Genomic DNA, 19,352 nt, shown 5'->3' with positions numbered 1-19,352 from the left:
AGGCGGCAGACCACATCTCAGCAGGACTGGGGGATGTAAAGAAAACCGGGGTTTGAATGCGGTCAGCTTCTGGCAGTGGAGAGTGCAGTCAACCACCGGGAAAACGGCTCTCCTAACCCCAACCACGCTGTGCTAGATGTGGTTTCCAGCAAAATCACAGCACGGGGAGACCAGGATTTCTCCATGTGGCCTGGGGAGCTCCCTGCCCCAGGAAGGAGATGGAGATAATGTAGGAAATGCTGCACGGACAGTATGCACGGCAGGCAAAAGCACCTCAAAACGTCCCCTCCAGCCTGGGCCGTTAGCGAGGGCTGAAGAGCAGCCTTGCTGCCCCACGCACACACTGCTCTCCACGCTCTAAGTTGCCACCTTGGCAGTACCTGTAAGAGATGTCATCCTTTATTGGGCTCGGCCAGAGCAGGGAGAGCAGACTTCTGTCCTGGCCCACAGTGCCAGGGCTTCTGGGCTGTGTTTCCCTTCCTGGAGTTTGGTCCACGAGAGGAGCTGCCTTGTGAGATGCTCCTCTCGGGCTCTGGCTGACTCCAAAGCGGAGAGGGAAGCCTGGCCAGGAGCAGCTCCTGGGACAAGCCAAGTCACAGTCAGGCTGCCATTGCCAGCCCTGGGCAACCAGGTGCAGACAGTCTCATCGGTCAAACACTCCCTTTCTATATTTCCCTCTCCAAAGCCCTGCAGCAGGTGGAAACCCAATCCCAAAGGGTCTTGATTTGAGGACTACATGAAGGATGCCCTCCAATTCCCAGTACAGCCCAGGCTGCCCCAGTTCCCAGCATGGCTGAGGGCAGGAGGCAGTCCCGCTGCAGCTCCACCAGGAGCCGTTGGGCTTTTTCCCAGGGTGGAGGCGATGGCCGCGGGCGGGAGCCTTGCTCTGGTGACCCGCGGCAGGAGCTCCTGCTATTTTTTGCCTGGGGCTGCAGGGATCTGGGCTGCTGTCAAGGCACACATGGTTTTCACAACACCGCCCTGCCTGCCTCGCCGAGATGTCTCTGCAGGTGGTCCTGGAGGTCTGTGGCCAGCTTGGTGGGGCAGCGATGCTCGGCGGGCTCCTCTCGCCCCGGATTGTCTGAGCTCTCAGAGGGAGGTCACCAGCAGGCTCCTTGGAGGAGCCGTTCCCAGTGGTGCGGCCAGAGCCAGGGAGGTGCCGATCTCTGTGCCAGAAACAGAACTGGACCGGTTATGCAAGCAGAAAAGGCAATCCATGGCGAAGGGGACCAGCCCAGAACGAGCAGATGCTAATCCAGAACCTGACACATCCCAGTGAGTCACGAGTCCCAGACGGGCTTTTTTTTTTTTTTCCTTTCCCCTTTTTTAAGAAAATCCTCAAAAAACTTCAGTCAGAAAAGGAAAAACTTCCAGAACAGTCTCTCTTGCCATGGCTGGGAGGGCTGCGGGTGCAGGGACCCCACAAAGGCTGAAAGACAACGGAGTCCCATTAAATAAGAATTGGGGAGTTTTCCTGCAACTGCTAATCAAGCATCTCGTGGGAGCGAGGTGGGGTGGCTGCAGTGCAACAGCATCAGGTGGTGGCTGTAACTTGCAGCCTCACTGCCAGGTAAAGATGGAGCTGTCACTGCAGAAGATGGAGACATCACCTTGTTTGATGGGCAGCGGCAGCTCGGAGCCTGCAGAGCAGCTCAGGCACTCACCACTCCACCTCCTCCTGCTCCACGGTGCCAGGGCACAGGTGGCTCATCTTCTTTACCTATTTCTGCCTCTCTGCCATTGTGGTTTCTGGGGACGCTCTCCTGAGAAGAAGCCTGGCTGGTGGGAGACTTTCATGGTGGGGTTTTCCAGTCTCCCTGGGGAACAGCAGGACAAAAATGAGACTGTCACAGCCCTTCTCCTTCCCTTTCCTCACCACATCGGGGAAACCACCAGTTCATGGGAGACCCCCATGCCCTAGGACACTGTCCCCCAGCCTCTGCTTGCTTTCTCAGGAGGAAATTCCTGCCACCTCCAGATGACCGCAGGCACCAGCTTTGCAGGGACTTGCTGCAGGGGATCTCCCAGGCTGCGCTTCCTCCTCCTGATCTGCTTTTGTGGGTGCAGTTCCCCAAGACACAGCCATGCCCTTGAGGAGGAAGCATCTCCCGTGCAGATTGACACCACGCTTGACACAGCTCGGGCTCAGCCAGCATGAGGTCTGAGGACACCGTCCCCTCCAGCTCTGTCCCTGTGGTCCTGCAGGTCTCCAGCCCCCCCGCCACGTGCCCACGCAGAGCCCCTGCCCAGGCTGCACTGGGTGCCAGCCCACCAAAACATCCCCACACCGTGGGGGCCAGCATAAGCCAGCCTGGCTGTAAAGGGCCAGTCTTGGCTCTTGCTTTGAGGTTAGAGCACAGAAGAAGCCCAGCCAAGCAGGCTGGTTGCTTTTAATTAGACTCGGGACCTGTGTGAGGCAGCCGCCTCCCTGTTCCTTCGGGGGGGGATTCTCGTTAGTGGCCACCGGTTTGCAATTAGCAAGTCGCTGCTCTCCCACCTCACACAGCAGCAGGTCACCCTGCCCCGTGGGCAGCCTGACAGGCGGGCGAGAGCGTGCCCAGCCAAACACCTTTTACAAATCATTCTGCATAGTTTGCATTCTCGGCCGGTTTATGAGCATTTTAGCTCCTCATATTGATCAGGGCTGGAGCCGAAGTAATTACGTTCATCAGAAATAATTTCCCCTGATTTTGAGTCATATTTGAGCTGGTGCCCACCTCCTCTGCTCGCCCCTCAACACAGGCAGCTCTCTTTGCTCGCTGGTACATACTTTCCAGGCGACATCGTTGCTTTCATAACCATAGTGAGACCGAGAGGTTTGTTTTTCTCAGCTGGATCCCACACACACACTAAAGGTTTCAGTCGTGTCTTTATTGACTTGGCTGGGGATGTGGACAAGAGGAGGTGGTTTATGTGAAGTGCATGCTTGGGAGATGTCTCCAGATGTCTCTGGCATCGGGAGGGGGCATAGGGGAGGGCTGGGGGCCTGGGACCCCTCTGCACATGGAGGCATCACTGGCCTCAGCCTTTCTAGTCTTGCTCTGGAGATGGAGAGCAAGCCCAGCCCTTGCTTTACTCCCTGGGGTGGAGGTAGGAAGCGGGACTCACCCCCAAAGCCTTTGGCGCGAGCCCTGGGGAGTAGCAGCAGGTCCCCTTGCCAACTGGTTTTGGGTGGTGACCAGTCATTTGGGTTTTTTAAGTGCTGGGTGTGAACGAAGCACTGGTGCAAGACAGGTGAACTGGCAGCTCTTCAGTCCTCCCTAAACCAGCCGATCGCGCTGAGCCCTGCCAATGTGCCCAATGCCTAAGCTGAAAGCCCCTTCCCTGCACAAGCCAGACTCCTTCCAGTCAACAAGGATGCTAAGAAGTGCCTGCTGCACAAGGTCTTTGGGAAGGTCCCAGCAACAACCAGGAGTTTGCAGGGAAGCTGCGCAGAGCATCCACTGGAGATATGCCACCCAGAGGGTTATCTTTGCCCCAGGTCATTGTTCCCTCCCCAGCCCCATCCTGTCCCAACACCGTCACCCTCCTTTCCCTGCAGACAGTCCCAGCATCCTGGATCCACCAGCGCCCTGGGCTGCTCTGGCTCGCAGTGCTCCTGCTGATGGCGAGCAAGGCCAGCCCTGGGGACGTGAAGGGTTGTGACATTTAGGAACAGACACAACCCGTGTCACCCAAACCTCTTCCAGCACCACCCACTTCCCAGGCACAACACTAGCTGCTGCAAGGGTGCAGCACTTGCATCCTCAAAGGTCTTCCCAGAGTCACAGAAAACAGGGCTGGAAGGAAACACAGACATCACCTAACCTCTCCCTCTCTAAAGCAGAGCTGGCTGCAATTACAAGGTGAGTTTGGCGAGACCTAAAAGCATCACTGGCTGTACCTTAGTGCATGCCTCAATTTGCAGCCTATTTGATGCTGCAAGGGACATGGCAGCTGCTTGAGAACACATAGCATGCTCGAGCAAGACAAGAACTGAAGGAAAAACACTGTCTATTTTAGCCTGAAACCACAAGAAAAACAGAGATAGTCAAAAAGAATGAGCAATTTGATCAGGAAACATGAGTTAGCCATGCAGCTCCATGGAAAATACCAAGGGCCTGTCAGTAACCACACAAGGTCAGGATCTGGGGTTTATATCTTGTCTGAAAGACAAAACTTTTAGCGAGATTTTTTAAAAGAAGTTTATGTTTGATGATGTTTGATACCAAAAATAAACTCTCAGAGGATCATAAAGTTTGATACGTGATGATTTCTGACACTGTTTTCCAAATAATAATGGAAAGACTCATCTGGCTGAAGTTTCCAGGCTTTGTTTTACAAAAGTCTTATTCTTTGGGTTATCTGAATGTTTAACTTAGGGGCACAATTATGAATTGCTGTCATCTGGACTGCAGAAAAAAAAAAATCACACAGAATTACTGCCCAGGGTTTGATATGTCTATTAAGAAAAAACCTTGTCCCTTCACAACAGCTGATACAAGGCTGGGCTGTACTAATGAGAAGCCCCCCCGTCTGAACAATGAGATCTCACTATAGTTTTGGCTAAGCAAGCCCTTTCTTGGTTGTGATAGTCCATTTGCTCCCTGTGTAATTGCTCAGCTCCTTCCTCTTGGCAATGTCAGACTTTGAGACCAGAACCAGCACCGAGTCCCGTTTATCAGTGCTTCTTTCTAATGAAACCTACTTAAAAATGCCTGGAAAATGGTGAAGGATCAAGTGTCCCCACCACCATGCACCGCTCCCCATCCGAAAGACCCTTTCTCCTTTGGAGAGGGCAATGCCTGGCTGTTGCTCGCTCCCTCGCTGTACTCGCCGCGGCGGCTGGGAGCTTGGAGGGGTCAGCTGGTCCCAGTTGAAGCCGAGGTTTTCTGATGCAGTTGCCTGACCATCAGAAACTGGACGGCAGCCCTGAATTCTTTTCTCGCAAGTCACTTGGACAGGCACCAGATGGTAAATACTTTCAGTCTCTCCCAGCCTGGGTCTGGGGTGGAAGCAGTGACCTCAAGGTAAAAGATTGCCTGGCCTGTCCCTCATCCCTCGGGGTCGCCAGTCCTCCCAGCCCGGCTCCACTCCCCAGTTAAGGTGCGAGAACCAGAGGGAATAAAAATGGCCAGACAGGGATGGAAATGGCCATCACCACCTCTCTCAGTGCTGTTTGAAACTGGAGCCGGATTCGTACTGGGTAGGAAACAACTTCCCCATCCTGCCAAAAACAAAGGTATTTCAAAGTTTCCCAAAGCCGGGGTGTTCCCAGAAGTCTCATGAAAAACAGCCAGCAGCCACCCCAAAGTGTCCAACAGCTGAGGGAGACCTGAGATGTCTCCTTTTCATCTCGGGGCTCTTGGCTTTTCCAAGCTGGGTGTTTGTCCAGCTTCCCCACCAGTGCTGTCCACTCTCCATGGACAGCCCTGCTCCCCTGCAGCAGGGATTTGAGCCAGGGGTGCCCAGAAGCAAAGGGAACGTCGTCCCCACCAAAGTATGGAGCTGGTCTCACCCTAGACCCATGATTCCACTGTTGATATGAATAGGAACAGACCCAGCAAGGACCCAGGACAGCCTAGGTGCTCCTCGGCAGAGATGGACATCCAGACCCTGGTCTGACTTCAGCCAGCTCTAGGGAGGCTGTTGAACACATGGTGTAGAGTAAAGAAGGGGAGAGTCTCGAGCAAAGGAAAGGGATGGAAGGAGAATATGGTCTATATCCATCACAGATGGATGCAATTTCAGCTGAGCAGAGTGCACAAATGAGAGCTTTGCAGTGTTATTCACAATGGCATGTTAAATGGCACAGACATGAAAAAAACCCAGCTGTCTAAAATGTAAATTCACTGGGTCAGTTCCTTCATTTCTATAGAAACAGCAGAGCTTGCCATCGGCTAACTCAAAGGAGATGTATTCAGATCCCTGTATCAACTATTTTCTTGCAACTGACCATATAGAAACAGCAGAGCTTGCCATCGGCTAACTCAAAGGAGATGTATTCAGATCCCTGTATCAACTATTTTCTTGCACAACTGACCAAAAAAAAAAAAATTACAACCCCCAAAAATCCTGACAATAATACCATGGAAACTGCGGAGCACAACATATGGACTTAATTACTAGCTATGAAATCACACGTATGGTACAGAACACATATGGGGTACGTGCTCCAGAGGGGAAGGGTTATAACTGAGTATTTATAAAATGAACTGCTAATGTGCTGCTCTCGTGCAGCTTCGCAAATCAAAACCTGTGCAAGGGCTGTATCACTTTCCCGGGCCCTGCCTGCAGCCCCTGGCCCCCCGGCACAGTGACCTGGGTGGGCATGTGGGATCCCGAGAGCTGGGAGAAGGGAAGCTCAAGCCCATGTCGCCCACGGAAAAGCCTCCTCGGGAAGGCAGAGTCACGGTGGACTTTGTGGGTACCCCTCCGGCTGGCTCCTCTGGGCACCCCCAAAATGCAGCAAGGTACCGCCAGGGATTGCCGATGCCATCTGAAGTATGGGCAGCGGCCTGGGTGTAGGGCGGCAGGTTCGGCCCCTGTCCCGCTGCTTGACTCGGTGCCGCAGCTCTCTGTTGCTGCTTGAGCTCTGCTGGCTTCCTGGTGATGTCATACCATCACAGTGATGCCACCTTACTGCAGCGAAATCTCAGTGACATCAGGTGGGGGGGGGAGGGAAACAATGTCCCCTCTTGTCCCAAGCTGAGGGAGAGGGTGAAGAAGGGGCCCCCACCCAAAAAGCCAAACCTGTACCCAAGAGAGGGCAGGCAGTGGGCTCCCTGAGCAGCCCTGAGCCCCAGCCTCCCCGGGGAGTGCCTCGCTGCCCCCCGAGGCCTCACACATGGGGGTGTTGGCTGCTCCCAAAGCTGCTCACTGAGGGCACCAAGAGGTTTTTATTTCCCTTACCAGCACTGTCACCTGATTTCCAACTGGGAAATGAAGTCAAGCCCACTGATCAGAAGTCCCTAATAAACACAAGCCTGGAATAATTAATCGAACTCCCTGTCCCCCTGTGGCAAGGCTGGATCAGCGCTTTGGCTGCTATCGAGCCGTTGCTGATAGAGCCACCGCAGCCGCCCCTGGGACGTCTGGCTGAGCCGCAGCATCTGAAACGCAGCGGCCGGCGGGAGGGCGTCAGCTCTGGGGAGCAGAGGAGGAAATGGCAGCACGAGATGTGCCTCCAGCCTTTGGCATCCAACCTTCTGGCTTGTGAGCACCCGTCAGTAGGGCCTGAACCCCCCTGCTAGCGAGGACGGAGCAATGCACGGTCCTCACGCCTCCCCTGCGACAGGCAGGGTTGCCTCCTGGCAGGGCTTGGGTAACGCAGGGAGCTGGGGCTCCTCCACGAGGAGCGGAGACTCCAGCGCCGGGATAAGTGACAGCAGCCTTTGGAAGGTGGCCTGGTATTTCCACAAGCAGCCATGACCTCGTTAACAGACTGATTGCAGCTAACGAAGCAAAACCAAAGCGGGGAATCGGGGTGGTAACGGGAGAGCTCTGACTGCGTGCTCCTCCCTGCCGGGCTCTGCCCTCCCCACTCCGTGCCCTGGCTTCCAGGCTATGGCGAGTGGCGGAGCTGAGGTTGGGATGGCTGCTCAGATGACTGAGGACCTGTTTTGCAAAGCAAAAGGAAGGGACAAAAGGCTGAAGGGAGGGATGGGGCATCACTCCCAGTTGCACAATTTCAGTGCTTTGCTTATACAGCACCCAGTTCCTCCTGTGTGTTTGCCAACATATATCATAAAATATGATATATAGCAGCAGTTCTCACCATGCCTGCAAGACACGGAATGTCTGTGCGCAGCCGCCAGGATCTGTCCCTTGGGCCAGGGCAGAAGCAGCACTGCCGGCCCCCAGACCATGTCCTGCAGGCAAGGGGGTGCAGGAGAGGGGCTGGGGAGAGCTGCAGGGCACCCCACATCCTTATGTGAGCTCAGGCCTTTCCTTCAAGCTCTGAACTCACAAATTCCCCTTCGTACGTCTTGTGATAAGATCCGGGGGATGGGAATGTAGAGAAGGGGCTCAGTTTCCTGAAGGTCTTGAGATGTTTAGTTTTTTCTTTCCTAAGAGCCAGCCTCAAGTCCTCAGACACAGCAGGAGCGAGGAAAACTTGGACAGGGCAGATGGCAAAGCGGTAAAGCATTGGGAGGCAAATGCTGAGCACCCGCTCCTCTTCCTCGAAATTGGATTTTAAATTCTCATGATTGCTCAAGCCGGTCATATTTTCAGGAGCTGAACTGGGGTTTACAAGGTTTGAAATCAGCAGCGCTTCTGCAAGGGCCAGACTGCAGCCCCCTCGGCAACATGTACCAGCCTCGGGACAATGCAACACGATGTGCATCCAACCCCCCCTGCCCCAGCAGCCTCCCTGGGCAGCCGCAGCCCCACGCAGGACGGGGGATGCTGTGGCAGCACCACCCCCCCCCCCAGCAAATCCCTTTCATGCTCTTGCCGTGCCAGAGAAACTCAGAAGGGAATCGCACTTCTACGGCCTGGAGAGCTTGCCTGGCAAACTACTGCAGCTTGAGTTGCTGGCAATCAAAAGCAAGTCACACGGTGTCCCCAGCGATGGAGGGACAGGATCCTGCCCTTGACTTCAGGGCTCTGTACAGTGTGGGCAACTCACCCCTCTCCCGCAGCCTGCCATGCACTGCGCTCAGCATAAAATATAGGGGTGGGTGCCCTGTTCCTGCTTGGTCGTGGCAATGTCCCAGACTGGCAGCGGGGACAGCCCCGCCAAACCCTTCAAAACCCAGAAGAAAGATACCGGCTCTGTCTGGGCAGACATCGATCAGCAGGAAGAGGCATGCACCTTCCCTCCCGGTCATGGCTAGCAGCAAGGAGAGGGTTCACCCCACCAGCCTGGCTCCCCAGCCCCTCTCCCATGCTTGCTGGGGAGACGGTCCCTTCCCTTTGCTCCCTGTCTCGGTGGACGGCACGTTCTCACCTTGAGGGGAGTGGAAATGGCAGCTGGAATGTGGGCAGCTGGAATGTGGGCTGGAAAAAAAAAAAAAAAAAAAAAAAAAAAAAGAAAAAAAAAAGAAAATGTTGAGGCTTGTCCAAACCTACTCATGTTTATATTGGAGCCTGTGAGTGACATCAGAGCGGGGAGAGTATAAACACCAGCAGGACCTACTCGGGGCTTTAAAACCTGCGAACACGCCGCTGCCTCCAAACTGCCTGGGGGGTGATGTGCTGAAGTGGCAGAGGGGAGAGCAGCATGAGGCTCCAGCTGGAGAAGCAGCTCCTCTTCCTCTCCCTCCTCTGCATCCTCTCCAAGGTAAGGGAGACGGGGCTCTGGGGTGGCTTTAGCCTTCGTCTGGAAAGCACACGGTTCTTGAAAGTGAGATGCAGGGAGGACTGGGGTGTTTCAACGAGCCCGGTGGCTAATGCCGGCTGGCAGACCAGCTGTATTTATGCAATCCCACGAGGGGCAGAGCTATGCTTGTGAGAGACATTTGCAATTAAGCAGCAGGGTCTTAACGGCCATGGGCCAAAGGCGTCTGTTTTGCAAGTCCACGGAGCACGCAGGAATGACAGCAATGCGCTCTGTTTGCTCGCCCTGTCCCTGCAGCTCTCCCACACCCGGGGCTGTGGTATGCGTCCCTGCGAGTCAGCGAGCAGCAGCTCAGCGGTAGCGGCTCCTGCAGACTCCTTGGTCCCTGCCCAAGCTCCCGAGGCAGGGGGCCAAGCAGCGAGCACCAGCCTCGGCATTACTCAGCTCTCCCCCCCCTCCCCAGGATGCTCATGCAAAGCCAATGCCTCCAACAGGATTTGGGTTGTTGTAGTGTGGTTTTTTTTCCCCTCTTGGATCTGTGTGAAAATACTTGCTGTGCAGAGAATGGGAAAGTTGAAAAGTGTTGGGTATCTCAGCTCCAAGTTCTTCTAATTGCTTCTTGAATCCCAAGGCAGACCTTCTGCAAGCAGGGACATCATGGCAGCATTGTGCCTATTTGACTCCTTTCCCAGACAGTTAAGATCTCTGATAGGAGCTACATTGTCATCTAAAGACAAGTTATTACAAAGAGTGCGAGTCAGCGAGCAGCAGCTCAGCGGTAGCGGCTCCTGCAGACTCCTTGGTCCCTGCCCAAGCTCCCGAGGCAGGGGGCCAAGCAGCGAGCACCAGCCTCGGCATTACTCAGCTCTCCCCCCCCTCCCCAGGATGCTCATGCAAAGCCAATGCCTCCAACAGGATTTGGGTTGTTGTAGTGTGGTTTTTTTTCCCCTCTTGGATCTGTGTGAAAATACTTGCTGTGCAGAGAATGGGAAAGTTGAAAAGTGTTGGGTATCTCAGCTCCAAGTTCTTCTAATTGCTTCTTGAATCCCAAGGCAGACCTTCTGCAAGCAGGGACATCATGGCAGCATTGTGCCTATTTGACTCCTTTCCCAGACAGTTAAGATCTCTGATAGGAGCTACATTGTCATCTAAAGACAAGTTAATTACAAAGAGCGGGGGGGAAATGGATTAATGGAGTTGGCTTGGCTAATCTTTCTAAAACATTGATTTGTAATAGCAACCTCCTGAAAGATGAAAAATGCCCTTGGCTGCCTGTGACGGAGAAATGACTCCTGCCCCAGGCGCTCATGAGCGCCTGGAGAATCACCAAGAGCCCTCGTGCCTCCAGCCCAAACCTGGCCACCACAGCCAGTCCTTCGGTCCCTGCCGCGAGTCTCTCTCTGGTTTCTGCCACACAATGGTGCTCATTGATAAAACTAGAACAAGACTCAGACTGCCCAGCCCATTTCAGATATATTTTATCTCCTGGCACTGACATTTCTACAGGCCCATAAAAAACATCTGAACTGCTGCAAATGGGGAACAGATAGCACACCAGCACCCACCTTCTCTCTGTAACTGGTCATGTCAGACCTGATGCTACTGGGAGAAACTAAAAGAGAAAGAAACATGGTATCTAAAATCCACATGGTCCAGCTGAACCCATCGATCTCTCAGCAGTCTCAGCAGAGGCACCAGCATCTTGACCAGCACAGGGCTGAATTTTTTGGTTGCACATTTGCTGAACTGCTGCCTGCGTTGCACGTGCTGGCCATGCAGCAAGCAGAGCGGCAGGGCTGCCGGAGAGCGGCTCAGAGCTGCTGCGTGGGGCTCACATGTGCACTGTTAGGCCAGTACTGGCAAAGAATTCACTTCGAAACTGCAGAGCCAAATCACTTGGCTTCAGGCCCTATATGCAACAGCCCTGTCAGATACGACATGACGGGAGCACGAGCGCTGCCTGCAGAAGCTGTTTGTGCCAGGGTAATTGTGCAAGCAGAATGAGCCGTGGATATAAACACCTACCTGCCCGGGTGAACTCCTGCAGGCACAGCCCTGGCTAACAGCCGGCTGAGTAGGCAAACAACTGCAGTGCACGGCCCTGCCGAAGTAATTGCTCAGTCTAGCTGGGGGGGGGGAAATGCAGCTCCCAGTCCTTGAAAACATGCCTATCTCAGGGCTCCTCACCCAGCGGGCCAGGCCAGGCAGAGGATGCTGCAGCCAGGGACAGGCAGGGGAGGCAGCTGGACCAGGAAGGAAAGCAGTGAGGTTCCTTTGGCTTCAGTTCCCCCACTGCTAATGCGATGCCCTGTTTCTTGACACAAATGAGAGCTGTTAAGACTGTTCAGAGTGAGGTGCTGCGCCCTCACCATGTGCATTCAGCCCCCGCGAAGCCACATCTCTGGCTGGGCACAACCCGCTGCCCCTGCAGCAGGCATGGGGGCAGGCTGCTTTCCCCTCCCTCCTGTCGGGCTGCTTAGGGCAGCGTGCGGCTGCCTCCGGGGCTAGCGGCTCTGTTAAATGACCACCACTACCTGGGATGTTCGCTTTGCAGCTCCATCCTCCTCCTCTATATTCAGAGCAGTGGTGTATTTAAGTTCCGATCCTGCGGAGTGCTGAGCATCCCTGATTCTCCCTGGTTTCCATGGGTGCCCATCACGCTGTGCCTTTAGAGGACAATAGCTTTCCAGGCTGCTTTGCTGTATTCCCATGGACTTTCAGAGCCTCCCTCCACCAAAAATCTGCCCCCATGATTGAGAGAGGATTACATGGCTGTCCCAGTGAAAGAGCAGCTGTTAGCTAAAAAACAACCTGTATTGAATCAGCGATGGCTTTGCCTCTGCAGGTGTGTGCCCAGCTGTGCCGGAGACCATGCTACTGCCCCTGGGTGCCACCCCACTGTCCCCGTGGGTCCCCCCTGGTCCTGGATGGCTGCGGCTGCTGTAAGATCTGTGCCCGGCGCCTGGGCGAGCCCTGCGACTTCCTCCACATCTGCGACCAGAGCCAGGGCCTCATCTGCGACTACAGCGCGGCGGGGACAGGAGCCACCTGCAACTGTGAGCACAGGGCTGCCCGCTCCCCCGGGAATGCCCCTGTGCCCCCAGCCCAGCACACGCCCCAGCTCCAGCCAGGGCCCCAGCCAGCTCCAGGCATCCTGCAGCACTTTCAGGGAAGCAGTTAAGGCTCCGAAAGCAGCTTTACTGAGGATGATGGACGCAGCTTGGCCGCAGGGCTGTGCTGCAGCTCCAGCCAGCTCTCATGCCGTTTGCCAGCTGGGGTTTTGGGGTGGTTTGCGTGGGGATGGACACAGGGGTCCCAAGGATGCTGCAGTCACCCTGCCGGGGCTGGCGCCGGGGGGTCCTGCAGAGAAATTTCGGAGAAGCTTTTTCTGGCCTGAAAACTCTGAAAGGCAGGGTCAGAGCTGAAGCGCAGTGGGTTTCTCACCAACTGGTGAGCTGTTGCTTTGAAAATACAGAGAGATGGGGAGGAGAGGAGGTAGGGAAGGGGAGGAGGCTGGGCGATGCACACGCTGCTGCAAACCCATGTCTGCCCCACACACCCTTCAGTCACTTCTGTGGCCTCCCAGTTCAGTCTCTTCGTGTCAGCCCCACGGTTCCCCCCAGCAGTCCCCTCTGCCATCCACATCTCACCATCACTTTGTCCCTAACGGGCTCCCCGGCTGTTGCTTGCAGTTGAAGATGGCGAGGAGGGCTGCGAGGTGAACGGCCAAGTCTATCGAGATGGGGAGGTTTTCCAGCCCAGCTGCAAACTCCAGTGCCGCTGCCTGGATGGGGGCTTCACCTGCGTCCCGCTCTGCCAGGAGGATGTCCGGCTGCCCACCCCAGACTGCCCCTACCCACGGCGCGTGGAGGTCCCGGGGAAGTGCTGCCCAGAGTGGATCTGTGAAGCCCGGGACCGGCACCTCCTCCGGGATGCTGGGGCAGGTAAGATGCAGGACATACCCACACAGGTCTCTGGGGATGGTCTCTTCACCCCAGACCATGAACACCAACAGGAGACACCTCATTTCCCCGCCATGCAGGGCTATGCCCGGAGCACCCGGCGGGCACGCTGCATAGCACCTGGCTCCAACCACCCTTTTCCCTTCATCTCTTTTCAACCAGCCCCCAGGGCAGCATCCCCACTGCTGCCATACCCCTGCCAGGAGTGGGGCACGGAGTGGAGCGCCTGCTCGGCCACCTGTGGCATGGGCTTTTCTACCCGCGTCTCCAACCAGAACCGGTACTGCAGGCTGGAGACTCAGAGGCGGCTCTGCATGGCCAGACCCTGCCCAGCTCTGTCGGCAGCATCCCCGGTGGTAAGTGAGGGCCGCAGTGAAGCTGGTGCCTCTGGGCAATAGATTTGACCGAGAAAGGGAAATGCCAGCCAACACGAGCCATGGGACCCCCGATTACCTGTGGGCACCCCATCACCTCTCCCCAGCCATGAGCTGACTATGTCTCAGGGACAGATAAACTATCCATCTCCTGAAACTGCACTTGGAAAACAGCTGACGGCAGGTGCAGACCTGAATTTTGAGATCTCTGCATGTCTGAATCCAAGAGCACCGTGGACCCCACATAACCCTGAGCCACAGAGGTGGGCTTGACCTGCCCTTATAGCTGGAGATGCATCTGCAGCTCCTGCCTGGCTCCCTGGGTACACCTGAGTGGCAGGGATCTGCCACCCCTTTAATTAACCTGGCACAGCCCCAGTGCAGACACGGTCCAAAACTGCCTTGCTCGCACGCAGCTGGCACTTTCCAGGGCCAGGCACTTGCACTGCCACATGCCCCTGCTCCCTAGACATGGGGGACATGCCACCAACCCCCTCCATCTCTCCATCACTCTCCACTCTACCTTTCCAGAGGGGAAGAGGAGGTCGTTTGTAGCCATGCCCACCTGGTCGCATTGCGGAGCAAACGCTTCGTCCCGGCAAAGAGTCTGGCACAAGCCCACGGCACTGAGGTTTCGGTGGAGACAGAGGACACGTCCCTTGGGAAACTGGGGAAGAACTGATGGACTTTGGCTGCAACGGAGGGTGGCAATAGAGAACAAGATCCCCATGTCATGCAGCACCTGCCCCTCTGTGCACCCCCACTGCCCCAGGCAGGGTTACTGAGTTTCTCAGGCTGAATGAAATGGGAAATGGGGAAACCCTGCCATGAGCATGAATCCATCTGAGAAACTGGGAATTGGTCCTTTCCTGGATTGGTGGGGCTTTTGGAGAGGTGATGCTGCTCCTCTGCCACATCACGCGTGCAGCTCTGCTCTGTGGGGGCTGCAAGAGAGACGGTCTCCAGCACCAGGAAGCCCAAATCCCCAGCAGGACCCCTCACGCCCTGGCCCCCCAGGGAAGGAGCAGGTACATCAGGCCACGCACCACAAGTCACCGCTGCGCCGGGCTGCGCAGCTCGGCCGTGCACAAGCTCAGCCATCCCACGATACCCACCCCGTGACCTGACAGCTGCCTTCCTGGGCATGGGCAGGGGCGTCCTCCTGATGGCAGCTCTAATTCACCTTCCCCACATCTCTCCAGAATAAACATGAACCTTCCTGCTCCTCCTGGCCTCCTCCTCTCCAAAGCGCTGGCGGTTTGGCAGGGCTTCGGCGAGCGAGGAGCTCAGACGCAGGAGACACCGCTCCGCAGCACCAGACATACCGCCTGCCATCCAAGCACATACCCCGCGAGCCGAGGCCAAAAGAAAAGCAGGAAAAAGAGAAAACAAATTGCAAAGATGAGTTGGGGCCGTCTCCCGACGGGCTGGAGCTGCTCCAGCTATGCAAGAGTCGGCGCAGGAGAGCTGCTCAGCAGCTCTGCCTTTACTTTCTCACAGCGATAGTACTTTCTCACAGTGATAGTCCTTCTGGGTGACTGAAAAATGGAACCCAAATGCCCTCTAACGGCCTTGCACAAGCGTGCAGAGGGAACGTGCGTCCCATGGCGGGGCGAGAAGGACGACTGGAAAGGAGCAGCAGTTTAGGTGACGTGTCCAGGCGAGTTATGGACAGTTTAGATGTGCATTCGTGGAACTGAAAATAAAGATGTGCTCATCTAGGTACGGAGCTTGTCTGGGCCTGTCTGTGTGGGGTGAGCCCGGCTCCGGTGTGCCCTCAGGAGCCCTGCTGCTCATGGCCAGTTCGGCTGCTGCAGGGAAGGCCTGACCCAGGACAGGGCAGCTTGGAGGCACCTCAGTTCAGGCTGCTTAGAATAAGAAAAGAAAAAAGAAAAAAAAAATGTGAATCAAAGCACTGAAAACATTATTACAGTATATTATATCCTGGGTTAAATTCTGCCCCTTTGCTTTTACCCAGCCGTGAGCTCCATCTGCTCTGCTGATGAGACCGACCCTGGCCATAGCGGTGCCTGGGTCTCCACTCGCTGCTGGGATGCACAGGAGGGCACGGCATGGTGCTGGCTGCGTTACTGCTGGGTCTGCAGCCCCAGGCACAGACCAGGCCATGCCTCTTCTCAGCCTCCCAAAAAACAAAGCCCAAATTCTCCCCCTGTAACTCACCCCTCCTCCTGCCAGCCCCACACCTCCTCCGTTCACCCCGGGACCAGGATTTCCCTGGCATCATGCCACCATCGTCACCAGCTGCCTGTCCTCCCGACCCAGGCCAACGGGATTTAGGGGTGCAGGGGCAAAAGGCTGCCTGGTAGAGGGAGCTCCCCTCTGCTGCCCGGGGAAAAGCCTCCCCACAAGCAGCAGGAAAGGCAGCAGGGCCAAGGCAGCCGCTCGCCTGCTCCCCCGGCCTCTGCAAGTGCTGAAAATAAAATTAAAGTCAAGGATGCTTTTCAGTCACCTCTTGGGGGGGAAAAGAAAAAAAAAACGGGTGCAGGGGCAAAAGGCTGCCTGGTAGAGGGAGCTCCCCTCTGCTGCCCGGGGAAAAGCCTCCCCACAAGCAGCAGGAAAGGCAGCAGGGCCAAGGCAGCCGCTCGCCTGCTCCCCCGGCCTCTGCAAGTGCTGAAAATAAAATTAAAGTCAAGGATGCTTTTCAGTCACCTCTTGGGGGGGGAAAGAAAAAAAAAAAACCCAAACCTCACTGCTCATGCAGTAAAACATTGCTTACATAGAGAATTATTTACTGTGATCGTCTGGTGCTCTGCCCGAATACAAATCATTAATTCAGTTTGATACGGAGGACACAGTGAACCTCTGGCAGGCAGCAAATCGCATAATGAACGTGGCCCGGTCTGCAGCTTTTGTTGGCTTTTTTACCTCTGTGATGGCCATGCCAAAAAAGCAGTGACACGAGGCTCATGTAGACTTTAAAACCACAGTGTTCCTCGACTGACATGGATAAGATATGTTCTGTGTACTGAAAATCCTGTTTTTTAAGCCAGTTCTTGTTTCAGCATGTTGGGACACGGCCACCAAGGCTGGGTGAGCTGCCGGCAGGGAGTGCTGCCAGGGCTCTCACCCCCTCCCAAATCCTGCCCAGCCGCCTCTGGGTGATGGTAAAAATCAAAAGGTCACTTTTCAAGCAGCAACCTGCAATTGTCAACTCCAACAGAAATGACTCAACGCACGTCTGCTAGAATTTTCTTTTTTTTTTTTCTGTAAAATGTCATTTCTCCCTGATTCACTAAGCAGAAAACATCTAAATAATGAATTAACGAATCCAAATAAATCAGAACTATTTTCCCCTAAGAATACAGGGAAATCAACTCTTGCAATTTGATTGCCAGTCTCACAATATTCGCTGTTCCTTCTAAAGCCCTGCTACCCTGGAAACATGTGGTTATTTGAGGATCACATTTATTGCAGCCTCTGACACAGTGGGCCCCGGGCTTTGCCTGCTCTTGCGGGGCAGTAGATAAATACTCTGCCATCCACAGATGATTGTGGTCACCCGTAAAGATAAAAAGAACCCCAAAACAGAAGACAACTCACCCCTGTCCTCAAAGCATACTGCCACATCTGCACACATAAATGGCATGTGATTTGACAACCATATTCCCGAACCAGCAGTGAGCAGCAGATCACAGCTCATTACAGTGCAAGCACACACAGCAGCTGAAGGAGAAACTGTTTGCTGCTGCATGAGTAAACGTGCATCAGAATTTTTTTTCCAAGCCATTCTCATGACTGATGATTTTTAAAAGCATGGAGTTGGCTGAGAAAGGGCCGGATGAGCCCCTCGTTAAAGCTAAACGTTGTCACATACCTCCCTGAGCAGGAGTGCAGTGCTCAATAAAAAAAAGTAGATCAAGGCCCTTTTTTTGCTGTTGGTGAAAAGCCTTGAATGGGTTGCCTGAAAGCCCATCACTCAGGTTACGTGTTTGATACCCGCAGGAGCCATCCCAGCCCTGTGCTCTCGCACTGCCCTGGACGCGCTGGCAGCAGCATCGCTGCCGCATGCCGGAGCCAGGAACCGGGGGGAAGCATCCCAATACAGGGTACTCGGGCAGAGCTGGGCGGTAGCACCTCTACCGCGAGTGAAATCATGGGTCAAGTGAACACCTTAAACAGACTTGAGGCAGGCACAAGAGAGGAGCCGTACCGCTGCATGCGTGCCTCCAACAGATCCAGGGAGCAGGAGGTGTGAAGGGCATGGGGCTGCAGCCGGGCGCAGGCAGTGCTCCCCGTGTCCTGCCCTGCTCCTCCTTTCCCATGGCAGGAGGCACCCAGCCCCAAGTCTTCATTTTGGGGACAGCGAAAGTTTTGCCTACAGTGCTGGGAGCAGCTTGTGACCCTTCCCATGATTACAGCAGTCCTCCCAGCCGGCTGCTGTCTCTGCCTCAGTTTCCCCAATGGTTGATACTCTGGGACAAAGGGGACCGCTCCCGGTTTGTTCCTCTCATCTCACTACACCTCCATAAAGTTGCTCTGCAAGTGCCACCCCAACCCCAGGCTGTAGGAGCAGCTGAAATGCATGGAGGCGAAGGGGGCAGGAGCAGGGCAGGGTGGGGGACTGCTTTCCTGAAGGGTGAACCGCCATGGACCCCCTCCTCTGCTACTCCAGGAGCACAGTTCCACCAGAGCCTCTGCAAACCTCAAAAAAGCCATATCCTCACCCCACGGAAACAGCTTTTAAGCTTCACCTCTCGGGACACACCTGTAGTGGCTAGATTTTATCATGTAGGCAGGAAATAACATACAGCCTTTCCCATCGTTTATCTGCTCCAGAAAGCACTTTTTGGAGTCAACACACCGATACTCACAATAAGCAGCTTCTACTGCCCCATGTCTTGGGCTTCCCTACGCTGGCCCCGACCTGCTGTGCCCGAGTATGGTTGAGCGGAGATGTTCGGCTGCTCCCAAGGAGGGAAGGGCAGTGAGGATGGCTCAATAGACTCGCCCCCCCTCTTCCCTGCTGGCGGATGAGGTATCAGCCTCTTCCCACCCCCTGCCCTAGACTAAGCTCCAGGAAAGCAGGTGGCCGTGGCCCTTCCCGGGCCCAGCCCTTCACCTGAAGTTGTTTTGCCAAGGTCACTTCCCTATGGCTTGCCAGGGTAAACCTTCTCCCTTCTGATTGCTTGTTTACTCCTGCGCCTGGAGATAAAGTTATTTCTGGCCTTGTTTATGCGGCAGCAGCTGCTCAGCAATGCAAACGGGGGCTGGCTTTCCTTGGGGGTCCTCTTTGCCATCGCTGGTTTTAGCTCTTGCCCCAACCTCACAGTATCTGGGTGTCTTCTGCATGACATCCCCTGCAACAGGGAAGGCAGAAGAGGAAGGTCACAACCTGTCTCGCATTTCCTCCCCACATGGGTCAAAACCGCTCAAAGGAGGGGGGGGAAGAGGATTTTTCTATTTGGGGAGGGATATAGAAGTAGGCAGCAAGAGCAGGTCGTTGCTGCATGCTGTAGGGAAGGTGCAGCCGTTCGGCAGGGAGCGGGGCTTGCTGCTGCCTACGCTGGGGGCAGGCAGCCTGGCACACCCGTGCCTGCTGGCCCTGCCTGCGGCACCGGCTGCCTGCTGGAGCCGGGCTGGCAGCACGAGCCCCATGGAAAGCTGCCGGTCTCTGCCTTAACCCTGCTCCCGGTGTTTCTGGATGGACGGCATGGTCTGAGCAGTGGGACCAGGAGAAAGGGTGTCAGGAGTGGAAGTGAGGAGCGGCTCATGGGGTGCAGGCTTCCAGCGCCT

General features: G+C 55.3%; 1 protein-coding gene across 1 annotated transcript; it reads left to right on the top strand.

The window, feature by feature from the left end:
- Nucleotides 1–9,205: 9,205 nt before the first annotated feature.
- Nucleotides 9,206–14,249, top strand: WISP2 (WNT1 inducible signaling pathway protein 2). Its single transcript, XM_019472831.1, has 5 exons — nt 9,206–9,265; nt 12,108–12,318; nt 12,955–13,206; nt 13,387–13,580; nt 14,130–14,249. The coding sequence occupies exons 1-5, from the start codon at nt 9,206–9,208 to the stop codon at nt 14,151–14,153; spliced, it is 741 nt and encodes a 246-aa protein (XP_019328376.1). The 3' UTR covers nt 14,154–14,249.
- Nucleotides 14,250–19,352: the final 5,103 nt, after the last annotated feature.

The sequence above is a fragment of the Aptenodytes forsteri genome, unplaced genomic scaffold, assembly GCF_000699145.1.
Source record: "Aptenodytes forsteri isolate BGI_AS27 unplaced genomic scaffold, ASM69914v1 Scaffold149, whole genome shotgun sequence".
NCBI lineage: Eukaryota > Metazoa > Chordata > Aves > Sphenisciformes > Spheniscidae > Aptenodytes > Aptenodytes forsteri.
This window is presented reverse-complemented; position numbering and strand designations above follow the sequence as displayed.